Source organism: Salvelinus fontinalis, chromosome 9, assembly GCF_029448725.1.
Source record: "Salvelinus fontinalis isolate EN_2023a chromosome 9, ASM2944872v1, whole genome shotgun sequence".
Classification (NCBI taxonomy): Eukaryota; Metazoa; Chordata; class Actinopteri; order Salmoniformes; family Salmonidae; genus Salvelinus; species Salvelinus fontinalis.
Genome location: NC_074673.1, coordinates 9,754,052 through 9,769,351, shown reverse-complemented (window position 1 = coordinate 9,769,351; position 15,300 = coordinate 9,754,052). Strand labels below are relative to the sequence as shown.

Here is a 15,300-nt window from a genome sequence, read left to right as displayed (position 1 = left end):
TGACATTTAAACGTTTCTCACAATTCCTGACATTTAATCCTAGTAAAAATTCCCTGTCTTAGGTCAATTAGGATCACCACTTTATTTTAAGAATGTGAAATGTCAGAATAATAGTAGTGAATGATTTATTTCAGCTTTTATTTCGTCCATCACATTCCCAGTGGGTCAGAAGTTAACATACACTCAATTAGTATTTGATAGCATTGCCTTTAAATTGTTTAACTTGGGTCAAACGTTTCAGGTAGCCTTCCACAAGCTTCCCAAAATAAGTTGGGTGAATTTTGTCCCATTCCTTCTGACAGAGCTGGTGTAATCGAGTCAGGTTCGTAGGCCTCCTTACTCGCACATGCTTTTTCAGTCCACAAATGTTCTATGGGATTGAGGTCAGGGCTTTGTGATGGCCACTTCAATACCTTGACTTTGTTGTCCTTAAGCCATTTTGCCACAAATTTGGAAGTATGCTTGGAGTCATTGTCCATTTGGAAGAGCCATTTGCGACCAAGCTTTAACTTCCTGACTGATGTCTTGAGATGTTGCTTCAATATATCCACATACTTTTCCTACCTCATGATGCCATCTATTTTGTGAAGTGCACCAGTCCCTCCTGCAGTAAAGCACCCCCACAACATGATGCTGCCATCCCCGTGCTTCACGGTTGGGATGGTGTTCTTCGGCTTGCAAGCCTCACCCTTTTTCCTCCTAACATAACGATGGTCATTATGGCCAAACAGTTCTATTTTTGTGTCATCAGACCAGAGGACATTTCTCCAAATACTACAATCATTGTCCCCATGTGCAGTTGCAAACTGTAGTCTGGCTTTTTTATGGTGGTTTTGGAGCAGTGGCTTCTTCCTTGCTGAGCAGCCTTTCAGGTTATGTCGATATAGGACTAATTTTACTGTGGATATAGATACTTTTGTACCTGTTTCCTCCACCATCTTCACAAGGTCCTTTGCTGTTGTTCTGGGATTGATTTGCACTATTCGCACCAAAGTACGTTCATCTCTAGGAGACAGAACACGTCTCCTTTCTGAGTGGTATGACGGCTGCATGGTCACATGGTGTTGATACTTGTGTACTATTGTCTGTACAGATGAACGTGGTACCTTCAGGCGTTTGGAAATTGCTACAAAGAATGAACCGGACTTGTGGAGGTTTTCCATTTTTTTTCTGAGTTCTTGGCTGATTTTTACACATGTTTCCCATGCCAATAAAGCCCCTTGAATTGAATTGATTTTCTGAGGTCTTGGCTGACCCGGACCATAGCCTCGACAACACAGCGGGACAGACAAATGAAGAACCCCAAGACCAGGGGATCCCAACCCCCTGTTAGCTCCTTATGGACTGAAACGGGAAATATATATAAGAAAATTAACTTTTTAACAAACACAGTGTTTAAACTCCAGTGCCCAAATTCCCAGCACACCCTAGACATTCTGTCTGAGGAACAACTAGGGTCACCCGGGAAAAACGACAAGAGAGCACAGCAGGAAAGGGCACACAGACCTCAAGGGAGTGATTGAAAAATCTTCTTCTCCTTCCCCATTTACGCACAAGTGGTTATCTCCATCCTGCTACCACGAAAATACTTCCACCCTACTACAATACAGCGAGTCTAGACAACTTCCTGGACAAAACATTCCACAGTAATAGTGAAGGGTATAAACTTGGCAGTAGAAAACCTAAACAATATATTTGCCCTCTCATTTTCCCTATCAAAACACCCCCCACAGAGACCCAGGACAGCAACACAATTAGACCCAACCAAATCATGAGAAAACCAAAAGATAAATACCTGACACATTGGAAAGAATTAACAAAAAAAACTAAGCAAACTAGAATGTTATTTGGCCCTAAACAAAGTGCCACTAAACAAAGTGGCAGAATACCTGACCACCTTGACTGACCCAAACTTAAGGAAAGCTTTGACTATGTACAGACTCAGTGAGCATAGCCTTGCTATTGAGAAAGGCCGCCATAGGCAGACCTGGTTCTCAAGACAAGAAAGGCTATGTGCACACTGCCCAAAAAATGAGGTGGAAACTGAGCTGCACTTCGTAACCTCCTGCCAAATGTATGATCCTATTATAGACATATATTTCCCTCAGATTACACAGATCCACAAATAATTTGAAAACATACCTGTTGCCACAAGAAAAGGGCAACCAGTGAAGAACTTTGTAAATATAACCCATATTTATTTTCATTTATTTTCCCTTTTGTACTTTAACTATTTGCTCATCATTACAACACTGTATTTAGACATAATATGACATTTGAAATGTCTTCATTCTTTTGGAACTCTGAGAGTGTAATGTTTACTGTTAATTTGTATTGTTTATTCCACTTTTGCTTATTATCTACTTCACTTGCGTTGGCAATGTAAATGTGTTTCCCATGCCAATAAAGCTCTTAATTGAATTGAATTAGAGAGTGAGAGCGAGAGACAGAGAGAGCGAGAGAAAGCGAGACAGAGAATCCTCTGGGCAGTGGAGCTCTCACAGATACACAGCGGGATGGAAGTGTGTCAGTGTGTCTTTGTGTTCAGGAAGAGACAGAGGAGGGAAGCGTACGGAGCTCACACCCTCCTTTCCTTTCTCTCACTCGATACCTTTCTCTCTCTTCATCTGTTGCCGTGATTCTCTTTCCCATCTCCATTATTCAACCATTTTTCTCTGTCTTTCCTTCCTCTCTCTCTTACTCCCTCTCCTATGTTTCTTCCTCTTTCCCTCCTCTCTCTCTCCTATGTCTCTTCCTCTTTCCCTCCTCTCTCTCTCCTATGTCTCTTCCTCTTTCCCTCCTCTCTCTCTCCTATGTCTCTTCCTCTTTCCCTCCTCTCTCTCTCCTATGTCTCTTCCTCTCTCTCTCCTATGTCTCTTCCTCTTTCCCTCCTCTCTCTCTCCTATGTCTCTTCCTCTTTCCCTCCTCTCTCTCTCCTATGTCTCTTCCTCTCTCTCTCCTATGTCTCTTCCTCTTTCCCTCCTCTCTCTCTCCTATGTCTCTTCCTCTCTCTCTCCTATGTCTCTTCCTCTCCCTCTCCTATGTCTCTTCCTCTTTCCCTCCTCTCTCTCTCCTATGTCTCTTCCTCTTTCCCCCCTCTCTCTCCTATGTCTCTTCCTCTTTCCCCCCTCTCTCTCTTACTCTCTCTCCTGTGTCTCTTCCTCTTTCCCTCCTCTCTCTCTCCTATGTCTCTTCCTCTTTCCCTCCTCTCTCTCTCCTATGTCTCTTCCTCTCTCTCTCCTGTGTCTCTTCCTCTTTCCCTCCTCTCTCTCTCCTATGTCTCTTCCTCTCTCTCTCCTATGTCTCTTCCTCTTTCCCTCCTCTCTCTCTCCTATGTCTCTTCCTCTTTCCCTCCTCTCTCTCTCCTATGTCTCTTCCTCTTTCCCCCCTCCTCTCTCTCTTACTCCCTCTCCTATGTCTCTTCCTCTTTCCCTCCTCTCCCTCTCCTATGTCTCTTCCTCTTTCCCTCATCTCTCTCTCCTATGTCTCTTCCTCTTTCCCTCCTCTCTCTCTCCTATGTCTCTTCCTCTTTCCCTCTCTCTCTCTTACTCCCTCTCCTATGTCTCTTCCTCTGTCCCTCCTTCTCTCTCTCCTATGTCTCTTCCTCTTTCCCCCCTCCTCTCTCCTATGTCTCTTCCTCTTTCCCCCCTCTCTCTCTTACTCCCTCTCCTATGTCTCTTCCTCTTTCCCTCCTCTCCCTCTCCTATGTCTCTTCCTCTTTCCCTCCTCTCTCTCTCCTATGTCTCTTCCTCTTAACCTCCTTCTCTCTCTCTTACTCCATCTCCTATATATCTCCCTCTTTCCCTTCTCTCTCTCTCCTATGTCTCTTCCTCTTTCCCCCCTCTCTCTCTTACTCCCTCTCCTATGTCTCTTCCTCTTTCCCTCCTCTCCCTCTCCTATGTCTCTTCCTCTTTCCCTCCTCTCTCTCTCCTATGTCTCTTCCTCTTCCCCCCCCCTCTCTCTTACTCCCTCTCCTATGTCTCTTCCTCTTTCCCTCCTCTCCCTCTCCTATGTCTCTTCCTCTTTCCCTCTCTCTCTCTTACTCCCTCTCCTATGTCTCTTCCTCTGTCCCTCCTTCTCTCTCTCCTATGTCTCTTCCTCTTTCCCCCCTCCTCTCTCCTATGTCTCTTCCTCTTTCCCCCCTCTCTCTCTTACTCCCTCTCCTATGTCTCTTCCTCTTTCCCTCCTCTCCCTCTCCTATGTCTCTTCCTCTTTCCCTCCTCTCTCTCTCCTATGTCTCTTCCTCTTCCCCCCCTCTCTCTCTTACTCCCTCTCCTATGTCTCTTCCTCTCTCTCTCCTATGTCTCTTCCTCTTTCCCTCCTCTCCCTCTCCTATGTCTCTTCCTCTTTCCCTCCTCTCTCTCCTATGTCTCTTCCTCTTAACCTCCTTCTCTCTCTCTTACTCCATCTCCTATATATCTCCCTCTTTCCCTCCTCTCTCTCTCCTATGTCTCTTCCTCTTTCTCCCCTCTCTCTCTTACTCCCTCTCCTATGTCTCTTCCTCTTAACCTCCTTCTCTCTCTCTTACTCCATCTCCTATATATTTCCCTCTTTCCCTCCTCTCTCTCTCCTATGTCTCTTCCTCTTTCCCCCCTCCTCTCTCTCTTACTCCCTCTCCTATGTCTCTTCCTCTTTCCCTCTTTCTCTCTCTCTTACTCTTTCTCCTATATGTCTCCCTCTTTCCCTCCTTCTCTCTCTCGTCTCCTTCCTATGAAAGTTTCAACTAGGTTCGTTATGTTTGATAATTAGCCAGGTCCTTCATCAGTGGTGCTGGTACAGGTGCTTACAGTATCTGATACACGCATCAGCCTTATTCATTCATACCACACCAATGATTATGACAATGGTAGTCGCTATGGCACTGAGTCACGACAGGAGGCGCTGAGAAAACGTAGCCCGCTAACCAAGCTCCTCTCCTTTCTCTCATCTCTTCTCGTCCCCCTCCTTTCTCTCTCCTTTCCTCCTCTCCTCTCTTCCTCTTCTCTCCCTCTCACCTTTCCTCTCCACTACCTTTCCTCTCCACTACCTTCCTCTCCACTACCTTCCTCTCCACTACCTTCCTCTCCACTACCTTCCTCTCCACTACCTTCCTCTCCACTACCTTCTTCTCCTCTCCACTACCTTCCTCTCCTCTCCACTACCTTCCTCTCCTCTCCTCTACCTTCCTCTCCTCTCCTCTACCTTCCTCTCCTCTCCTCTACCTTCCTCTCCTCTCCCTTCCTCTCCACTCCTCTACCTTCCTCTCCACTCCTCTACCTTCCTCTCCACTCCTCTACCTTCCTCTACCTTCCTCTCCACTCCTCTACCTTCCTCTCCACTCCTCTACCTTCCTATCCACTCCTCTACCTTCCTCTCCACTCATCTACCTTCCTCTCCACTCATCTACCTTCCTCTCCACTCCACTCCCTTCCTCTCCTCTCTACTCCATTCCTCTACACTCCTCAACCTTCCTCTCCACTCCACTACCTTCCTCTCCTCTCCACTCCTCTACCTTCCTCTTCGCTCCACTCCTCTACCTTCCTCTCCACTCCTATACCTTCCTCTCCACTCCTATACCTTCCTCTCCACTCCTCTACCTTCCTCTCCTCTATCTTCCTCTCCTCTCCACCCCTTTACCTTCCTCTCCTCTCCACTCATCTACCTTCCACTCCACTCCTCTACCCTCCTCTCCACTCCTCTACCCTCCTCTCCACTCCTCTACCCTCCTCTCCACTCCTCTACCTTAGACTCCAGTCATCTACCTTCCTCTCCACTCCTCTACCTTCCTCTACCCTCCACTCCTCTATCCTCCACTCCTCTATCTTCCTCTACCCTCCACTCCTCTACATTCCTCTCCCCTCCTCTACCTTCCTCTCCACCCCTCTGTCTTCCTCTCCACTCCTCTGCCTTCCTCTCCACTCCTCTACCTTCCTCTCCACTCCTCTACCGTCCTCTCCTCTCCTCTACATTCCTATCCTCTCCACTCCTCTATCTTCCTCTCCTCTCCACTCCTCTATCTTCCTCTCCTCTCCACCCCTTTACCTTCCTCTCCTCTCCACTCATCTACCTTCCACTCCACTCCTCTACCCTCCTCTCCACTCCTCTACCCTCCTCTCCACTCCTCTACCTTAGACTCCAGTCATCTACCTTCCTCTACCTTCCTCTACCCTCCACTCCTCTATCCTCCACTCCTCTATCTTCCTCTACCCTCCACTTCTCTACATTCCTCTCCACACATCTACCTTCCTCTCCACTCCTCTGCCTTCCTCTCCACTCCTCTGCCTTCCTCTACCCTCCACTCCTCTATCCTCCACTCCTCTCCACCTTCCTCTCCACTCATCTACCTTCCTCTCCACTCCTCTACCTTCATCTCTACCTTCCTCTCCACTCCTCTACCTTCCTCTCCACTCCTCTACCTTCCTCTCCACTCCTCTACCTTCCTCTCCACTCCTCTACCTTCCTCTCCACTCCTCTCCTCTGCCTTCCTCTCCACTCCTCTCCTCTGCCTTCCTCTCCACTCCTCTCCTCTGCCTTCCTCTCCACTCCTCTCCTCTGCCTTCCTCTCCACTCCTTTCTTCTCCCATCCGCTCCACTACCTTCCTCCCCACTCCTCTACCTCCCTCTCCTCTACCGCCCTCTCCTCTACCTTCCTCTCCTCTAATCTCTTCTCTCCTTCCCTCTTCTACCTTCCTCTCCTCTAACTTCCTCTACCCTCCACTCCTCTACCTTCCTATCCACTCCTCTCCTCTACCTTCCTCTCCTTTCCCTTCCTCTCCACTCCCTTCCTCTCCCTTCCTCTCCACTCCCTCCCTCTCTAGTCACTTCCTCTCCACTACCTTCCTCTACCTTCCTCTCCACTCCTCTCCACTCCACTCCATTCCTCTCCTCTCCACTCCCAGGCTCTCCACTCCCTTCCTCTCTACTCCCTTCCTCTCTACTCCCTTCCTCTCTACTCCCTTCCTCTCTACTCCCTTCCTCTCTACTCCCTTCCTCTTCACTCCCTTCCTCTTCACTCCCTTCCTCTTCACTCCCTTCCTCTTCACTCCCTTCCTCTTCACTCGCTTCCTCTTCACTCCCTTTCTCTCCACTAGCTTCCTCTCTACCTTCCTCTCCACTCATCTACCTTCCTCTCCACTCCTCTCCACTCCTCTGCCTTCCTCTCCACTCCTCTGCCTTCCTCCCCACTCCTCTGCCTTCCTCTCCACTCCCCCGCCTTCCTCTCCACTCCCCCGCCTTCCTCTCCACTCCTCTGACTTCCTCTCCACTCCTCTGCCTTCCACTTCTCTATCTCCTCTCCACTCCTCTACCTTCTTCTCCTCTCCTCTACTTTCTTCTCCTCTCCACTCCTCTACCCCCATCTCCACTCCTCTACCTTCCTCTCCACTCCTCTACCTTCCTCTACTGTCCACTCCTCTACCTTCCACTCCACTCCTCTACCCTCCACTCCTTTACCCTCCACTCCTCTCCATTCCTCTACCTTCCATATACTACCTCAATCTCCCCCATCACCCCCAGTCTCCCCAGTCTTCTGCATACCACAATCTCCCCCATCACCCCCAGTCTCCCCAGTCTTCTGCATACCACAATCTCCCCCATCACCCCCACTCTTCTGCATACCACAATCTCTCCCATCACCCCAGTCTCCCCAGTCTTCTGCATACCACAATCTCCCCCATCACCCCCAGTCTTCTGCATACCACAATCTCCCCCATCACCCCCAGTCTCCCCAGTCCTCTGCATACCACAATCTCCCCCAGTCTCCCCAGTCTTCTGCATACCTTTTTCCTATATATTGATGACGCTATTGTCCGGTTGAAATAATATTGATTATTTAGACAAAAAACAACCTGAGGATTGATTAGAAACATCGTTTGACATGTTTCTACGAATTTTACTGGTACTATTTTGATTTTCATCTGCCTGTTGTGACCGCCTTTGAGCCAATGGATTACTGAACAAAACGCGCCAACAAAACTGAGGTTTTTGGACATAAAGAGGGACTTTATCGAACAAAACAAACATTTATTGTGTAACATGGAGTCTTGTGAGTGCAACCATATGAAGATCATCAAAGGTAAGTGATTCATTTTATTGCTATTTCTGACTTTCGTGACTAATCTACTTGGCTGGAAAATGTTTGTATGGTTTTGTGTGCTGGGCGCTGTCCTCATATAATCACATGGTATGCTTTCGCCGTAAAGCCTTTTTGAAATCTGACACAGCGGCTGGATTAACAAGAAGTTAAGCTTTATTTTGATGTATTACACTTGTGATTTTATGAAAGATAAATATTTATAAAACTGTCATTTCAAGTTGGCGCTCTGCAATTTCACCGGATGTTGTCGAGGTGTCCCGCTAGCGGTACGCCTTTCCCAAAGAGGTTTTAAAGATATCTTTTGAGATCCCCATACTGATAATGAAATTGATACAATAGGAGAGTAATGCTTACTAATGCACCAAAGGATTAAAGCATTAACTCTTTGGTGTGAGAAATACACAGTCATTGTTTCTTGAAGACCAAGCAGAACAAGTGAAGTACTCGTGTAAATTGCCTAAGGCACTGAACTTCCATGAGATTGAGGTGACAACACCTGCAGAGAGCTGAAACACACAGGTATCTTAAAAAACTGGATTCAATTCTACAATTGCCTCTAACCTCAGAATAGTGGCATCAAATATGCTCAAAGCACTCCCACACAAAATAAAGGCAAAACAAACACAAGCCCCAAAAACTTGGAAGGAAAACACAACACTCAAACAGGACCTAAACCCTAAACAGTCTGCTACTGAACACACAGACAAACTCACTTTGTGCAAGCCAGTCACAAATTGCTCAAACCCCCAAAAACAGCTTTTTAACCCTTCCCAGAGCATGTCCACTCTACCCTGCTCTTCACTACTCTACCCTGCTTTACCCTACTCTACCCTAACTTACTCTACCCTAACCCACTCTACCCTACTCTACCCTAACCCACTCTACCCTACTCTACCCTAACCCACTCTACCCTACTCTACCATAGTCTAGACTTGTCTGCTCTACTCTACCCTACCCTGCTCTAGTCTACTCTGCTCTACCCTGCTCCACTCTACCCTGCTCTACTATACTCTACCCTGCTCTACTCTACCCTGCTCTAGTCTACTCTGCTCTACCCTGCTCCACTCTACCCTGCTCTACTCTACTCTACCCTGCTCTACTCTACTCTACCCTGCTCTACTCTACTCTACCCTGCGCTACTCTACCCTGCTCTACTCTACCCTGCTCTACTCTACCCTGCTCTACTCTACCCTGCTCTACTCTACTCTGCTCTACTCTACCCTGCTCTAGTCTACTCCACTCTACCCTGCCCTGCTCTAGTCTACTCTACCCTGCTCTACTCTACTCTACCCTGCTCTACTCTACTCTACCCTGCTCTAGTCTACTCTACCCTGCCCTGCTCTACTCTACCCTGCTCTAGTCTGCTCTACTCTACTCTACCCTGCTCTAGTCTACTCTACCCTGCCCTGCTCTACTCTACCCTGCTCTAGTCTGCTCTATTCTACCCTGCTCTAGTCCACTCCACTCTACCCTGCCCTACTCTAGTCTGCTCTACTCTACTCTACTCTACTCTACTCTAGTCTGCTCTAGTCTGCTCTAGTCTACTCTAGTCTACTCTAGTCTACTCTAGTCTACTCTAGTCTACTCTAGTCTACTCTAGTCTACTCTAGTCTGCTCTAGTCTGCTCTAGTCTGCTCTAGTCTGCTCTAGTCTGCTCTAGTCTACTCTAGTCTACTCTAGTCTACTCTACTCTAGTCTGCTCTAGTCTACTCTACTCTGCTCTAGTCTGCTCTAGTCTGCTCTAGTCTGCTCTAGTCTACTCTAGTCTACTCTAGTCTACTCTAGTCTACTCTAGTCTACTCTAGTCTACTCTAGTCTACTCTACTCTAGTCTAGTCTGCTCTAGTCTACTCTACCCTGCTCTACTCTACCCTGCTCTACCCTGCTCTAGTCTGCTCTACTCTACTCTACCCTGCTCTGCTCTAGTCTGCTCTGCTCTAGTCTGCTCTACTCTAGTCTGCTCTACTCTAGTCTGCTCTACTCTAGTCTACTCTAGTCTACTCTACTCTACTCTAGTCTACTCTACTCTGCTCTGCTCTAGTCTAGTCTACCCTGCTCTACCCTGCTCTAGTCTGCTCTACTCTACTCTACCCTGCTCTGCTCTAGTCTGCTCTGCTCTAGTCTGCTCTACTCTAGTCTGCTCTACTCTACTCTACTCTAGTCTACTCTACTCTAGTCTACTCTACTCTACTCTGCTCTGCTCTAGTCTAGTCTGCTCTAGTCTACTCTACCCTGCTCTACTCTACCCTGCTCTAGTCTGCTCTACTCTACTCTACCCTGCTCTGCTCTAGTCTGCTCTGCTCTAGTCTGCTCTACTCTATAGTCTGCTCTACTCTACTCTAGTCTGCTCTAGTCTACTCTAGTCTGCTCTAGTCTACTCTAGTCTGCTCTAGTCTACTCTACTCTAGTCTGCTCTAGTCTACTCTAGTCTACTCTACTCTGCTCTAGTCTACTCTACTCTGCTCTAGTCTACTCTACTCTGCTCTAGTCTACTCTACTCTGCTCTAGTCTACTCTACTCTAGTCTACTCTACTCTAGTCTGCTCTAGTCTACCCTGCTCTGCTCTAGTCTGCTCTGCTCTAGTCTGCTCTACTCTAGTCTGCTCTACTCTAGTCTGCTCTACTCTAGTCTGCTCTACTCTAGTCTGCTCTACTCTAGTCAACTCTAGTCTGCTCTAGTCTACTCTAGTCTACTCTAGTCTAGTCTGCTCTGCTCTAGTCTACTCTACTCTACTCTAGTCTGCTCTAGTCTGCTCTAGTCTGCTCTAGTCTACTCTACTCTAGTCTGCTCTAGTCTACTCTACTCTACCCTGCTCTGCTCTAGTCTGCTCTAGTAGTCTACTCTACTCTAGTCTACTCTAGTCTACTCTAGTCTGCTCTAGTCTGCTCTACTCTACTCTAGTCTACTCTAGTCTGCTCTAGTCTGCTCTACTTTACTCTGCTCTAGTCTGCTCTGCTCTAGTCTGCTCTGCTCTAGTCTGCTCTGTTCTAGTCTACTCTAGTCTACTCTACTCTAGTCTACTCAGGTGAGTGTGCTTTAGTACAAACAGTCTTTTCAACCTGCTCTCAGACTCTCTGGCTGGCTGGCTGGCTGACTCTCTGGCTGGCTGGCTGAATGGGCACCACTCTACTCTGACACTTTAAAGACCACTCTGCCTCGCTGCATCAAATACATGAGTCTCTCTCTGCTAATCCTCTCCCTGTATTTATCTCTCATTCTCTTTGTCTTAGCTGTAATGTCTGACACTGTCCTCCTAACAGGTATAAAACACAGCTCCTCTCAACACACAGCAGAGATGCAAGATAGTAAAACTGCTCTGCACAGACCATAGACAACACACACACACACACACACGAACACCATAAACAACACACACACCATACACAACACACACACACCATATACAAAAGCAGCCTGACTGAATGGCAGCAGCGAGCCCCTGCATCGGAGATGGCTCCACTCACCTGTGCGATCTCATACAGCAGCTTATAGTGTTCCTCTCGTTTCTGTAAAGTGCACAGATTGCAGCCCATTCTAGTCGTCGTGGCAACGCCGGACGTCCAATCGTCCCCGAGCGACAGCAGCGGCAGTGGAACCGTACGGACGGGGTCACCCTCCAGACCAGTGCACCTGTTCTCATCAGTCACTCTGTACAGGGCATCACACACTCATACACACACACAGTCGTAAACAAACCGACACAGTCGTTCACAGACAACCACAGAAAAGCTCCAGCTGGTTGTAATAGAGAATGCTCTTAATAGAAGCACTGACTGTAATGGATACACTAGTAGCGATGGTGGTAGTAATAGTAGCAGCCTCAGCATCTGCCGGTGCCTCTCTCTCTCTCTCACTCTCTCACACACACCACACGCTGGAGTTGTGACTCCCGCTCTCCCGCTCACTGGGTAAGACACGCCCTCTTTTCCCTCTCAGCCTCGGTGCACATGACTACGCAGAGAGCTGCTCATGAATAATGAGGTAGGATGGGTTAATATTAATGAGGGGTGTGGTTAGGGGGCCATGGAAAGGTGGAAGGGGCGTATGGTACCCAGAGTGTTGGCTCATTATGATCGAAGCACAGTTACACAATGATGTTCCTTTGTGTGAGCAGTATTGGATTCACACCGCATTAGACAGAGAGAGACCGAGAGAGAGAGGAGAGAAACAGAAACCGAGAGTGAGAGAGAGTGAGGGGGGGAGAGAGAGAATGAGAGACAGTAAGAGAGAGAGACAGTCAGAGAGAGAGACAGTAAGAGAGAGAGAGATGGAGAGAGAGGGACAGAGAGAGAAGGAGAGGGAGAGAAACCGCAAGAAAGTGAGCGAGAGAGAGAGAGAGAGGGGGGAGAGAGAAAGAGCTGCTAAGACCTGAGCACAGAGAGAGCCAGTAGTGAGCGCGTTAGAGAGGGGGGGTGAGAGAGCTGCTAAGACCTGAGCACAGAGACAGTAAGAGAGAGAGAGATGGAGAGAGAGGCAAAGAGAGATAAGGAGAGGGAGAGAAACCGCAAGAAAGTGAGCGAGAGAGAGAGAGAGAGGGGGGAGAGAGAAAGAGCTGCTAAGACCTGAGAACAGAGAGAGTGAGTAGTGAGCGCGTTAGAGAGAGAGAGAGAGGGGAGGAGAGAGAGAGCTGCTAAGACCTGAGCACAGAGAGAGCGAGTAGTGAGCGCGTTAGAGAGGGGGGGGAGAGAGCTGCTAAGACCTGAGCACAGAGAGAGCGATTAGTTAGCGCGTTAGAGAGGGGGGGGGGGAGCTGCTAAGACCTGCGCACATAGAGAGCGAGTAGTGAGCGCGTTAGAGAGAGAGAGAGAGAGGGGGAGAGAGAGAGAGCTGCTAAGACCTGAGCACAGAGAGAGCGATTAGTGAGCGTGTTAGAGAGAGAGAGAGGGGGGAGAGAGAGAGAGCTGCTAAGCCCTGGGCACAGAGAGAGCGAGTAGTGAGTGCGTTAGAGAGAGAGAGAGGGGGGAGAGAGAGAGAGCTGCTAAGACCTGAGCACAGAGAGAGCGAGTAGTGAGCGCGTTAGAGAGAGAGAGAGGGGGGAGAGAGAGAGAGCTGCTAAGACCTGAGCACAGAGAGAGCGAGTAGTGAGCGCGTTAGAGAGAGAGAGAGGGGGGAGAGAGAAAGAGCTGCTAAGACCTGAGCACAGAGAGAGCGAGTAGTGAGAGAGTTAGAGAGAGCCGTTGAATTGATCACAGAGAATAGCCTCATCGTTTGACTGTAGAACGGTCCTTTTTGAAAATGCCAATAAAAGAAAAATGTCAAGACAAATTACATTTACAACTATGACATTATGAAGGATATACACTGAGCGGACAAAACATTAGGAACCCCTGCTGTTTCCCTGACACAGACTGACCAGAGGAATCCAGGTGAAAGCTATGATCCCTTATTGATGTCACTTGTTAAATCCACTTCAATCAGTGTAGATGAAGGGGAGGAGGCAGGTTAAAGAAGGATTTTTAAGCCTTGAGACAATTGAGACATGGATTGTGTATGTGTGCCACCATTCAGAGGGTGAAAAGACAAAATATTGAAGTGTCTTTGAACAGGGTATGGTAGTAGGTGCCAGGCGTGCTGGTTTGAGTGTGTCAAGAACTGAAACTCTGCTGGGTTGTCACGCTTCAGTTTCCCCGTGTGGATCAAGAATGGACCACCACCCAAAGAACATCCAGCCAACTTGACAAAAGTGGGAAGCATTGGAGTCAACATGGGCCATGTCTGTGGACTGCTTTCGACACCTTGTAGAGTCCATGCCCAATGAATTGAGGGCAACAAACTGTTCTAACGAAGCAAATAAATTGCATGGTATGTATACAGTATATGCTAAATGACAAAACACAGATCTCAGAGACAGTTACAGTAGACAGTAGATGGCACTGATTGTTTTGCAATAAAAAGGTATGGATCAATTATTTGAGTGAATCTTTGTTTTCATTTCAACAACTTTCTACTTGAGACGTGTCAGACGCATTGCACAAGATTTATGTTTAAAAATAAATCCACTGGGGCTGATTTGCTTGATACTTTCTTGCTGCAGATTTCTGATCCTCTGATTGCAGAATCTTTAACACATGATACCATCCCTAGGGTCTGGAAGGCGGCCGGCCCATATATTCCCCCTTCACAAAGGTGGTGACCTTGTTGCTCCATTTCCAAACTATTTTGCAAAAATTCTAGAATTCTTGGTAAATAATCCACTTTTTAACTACGAAATGTATTCTAAATGTACACCAGTCAGGCTTTAAGACCAGGTTATAGCACCATGTCTGCTACTTCTTTGGTATTCAATTATGTGTCTTGATTGTTTGGATAAGAAGAAACATTGTGCGGCTCTTTTTATTGACCTGTCTAAAGTCCACACCTATTACTCATTCAGAGGCTTTCATCAATTGGCCTGGGCCAGGCTGTGTGTAGCTGGTTTGAAAATGTGTGTATTATGTATTACCCAGTGTGTATTAAGTGATGGAGTTAAATCTGGATATAACAAAGGGTGTCCCACAGGGATCGATTCTTGGTCCAGTTCTTTTGACTATTTTCATGAACACTATTGGTTTATCTGTAAAAAGAAAAGTTGTACTTTCACCTGTATGCAGATGAAACTGTGGTGTTCGCTATTGTCCCCACGGCTGGCTAGTTAAGAAATTAAGAATTAAAATAGGTTTATTCTATAGGAACAGGTCCTGTCTTTCGTTAGAAAACAAATCATTCAGTGAACATTTAATTCCGGTTATTTACTATGGTGATATTGCCTATAAGAATGCAGCTGCCACTGTATTGGACACACTTTATCATAGAGCATTGTGCTTTATTACTGGCGATAGGTTCAGTACACATTATTGCATTTTGTATCAGAAAGTAGGCTGGCCTTCCTTGAAATCTCTTCAACCTTTTTGTCTATAAAAGCCTTCTTGTATTAACTTCCGCCATACCTTTTACCTCATTAGTTAACCTATAGATGTACGGGCTACCGAACCCTCGTGACTGGATCCCTTCACTCTCCACTGAGTTTTTTAGCACCTTACATGTGGAATGATCTAGAATACACTTTACAATTGGACGAATTGGTGCCTCTAGGGCATTTCAGACGGTTGTTAGGGAACTTTTTTAACTAAAGAATGTGTCTGTGTTTTTATGATTGTTTTGCTTTTCGTGTATAGTTGTGTATAACAACGTGCATTTTAATGTGTATATGAATGTGTAGTTGTATGTGTTTATTGTATTTTGATGTGT

General features: G+C 47.1%; 1 protein-coding gene across 1 annotated transcript in view; it reads right to left on the bottom strand.

Annotated features, from left to right (window-relative positions):
- Window positions 1-12,037, bottom strand: part of LOC129862034 (PDZ domain-containing RING finger protein 4-like) — a 122,731-nt gene extending 110,694 nt beyond the window's left edge. Inside the window, exon 1 of the mRNA XM_055933349.1 lies at window positions 11,538-12,037. Within this exon, the coding sequence (XP_055789324.1) occupies window positions 11,538-11,606 (69 nt within the window). The 5' untranslated portion in view covers window positions 11,607-12,037. The remainder of the gene's footprint in view (window positions 1-11,537) is intronic.
- Between the last annotated feature and the right edge of the window lie 3,263 nt (window positions 12,038-15,300).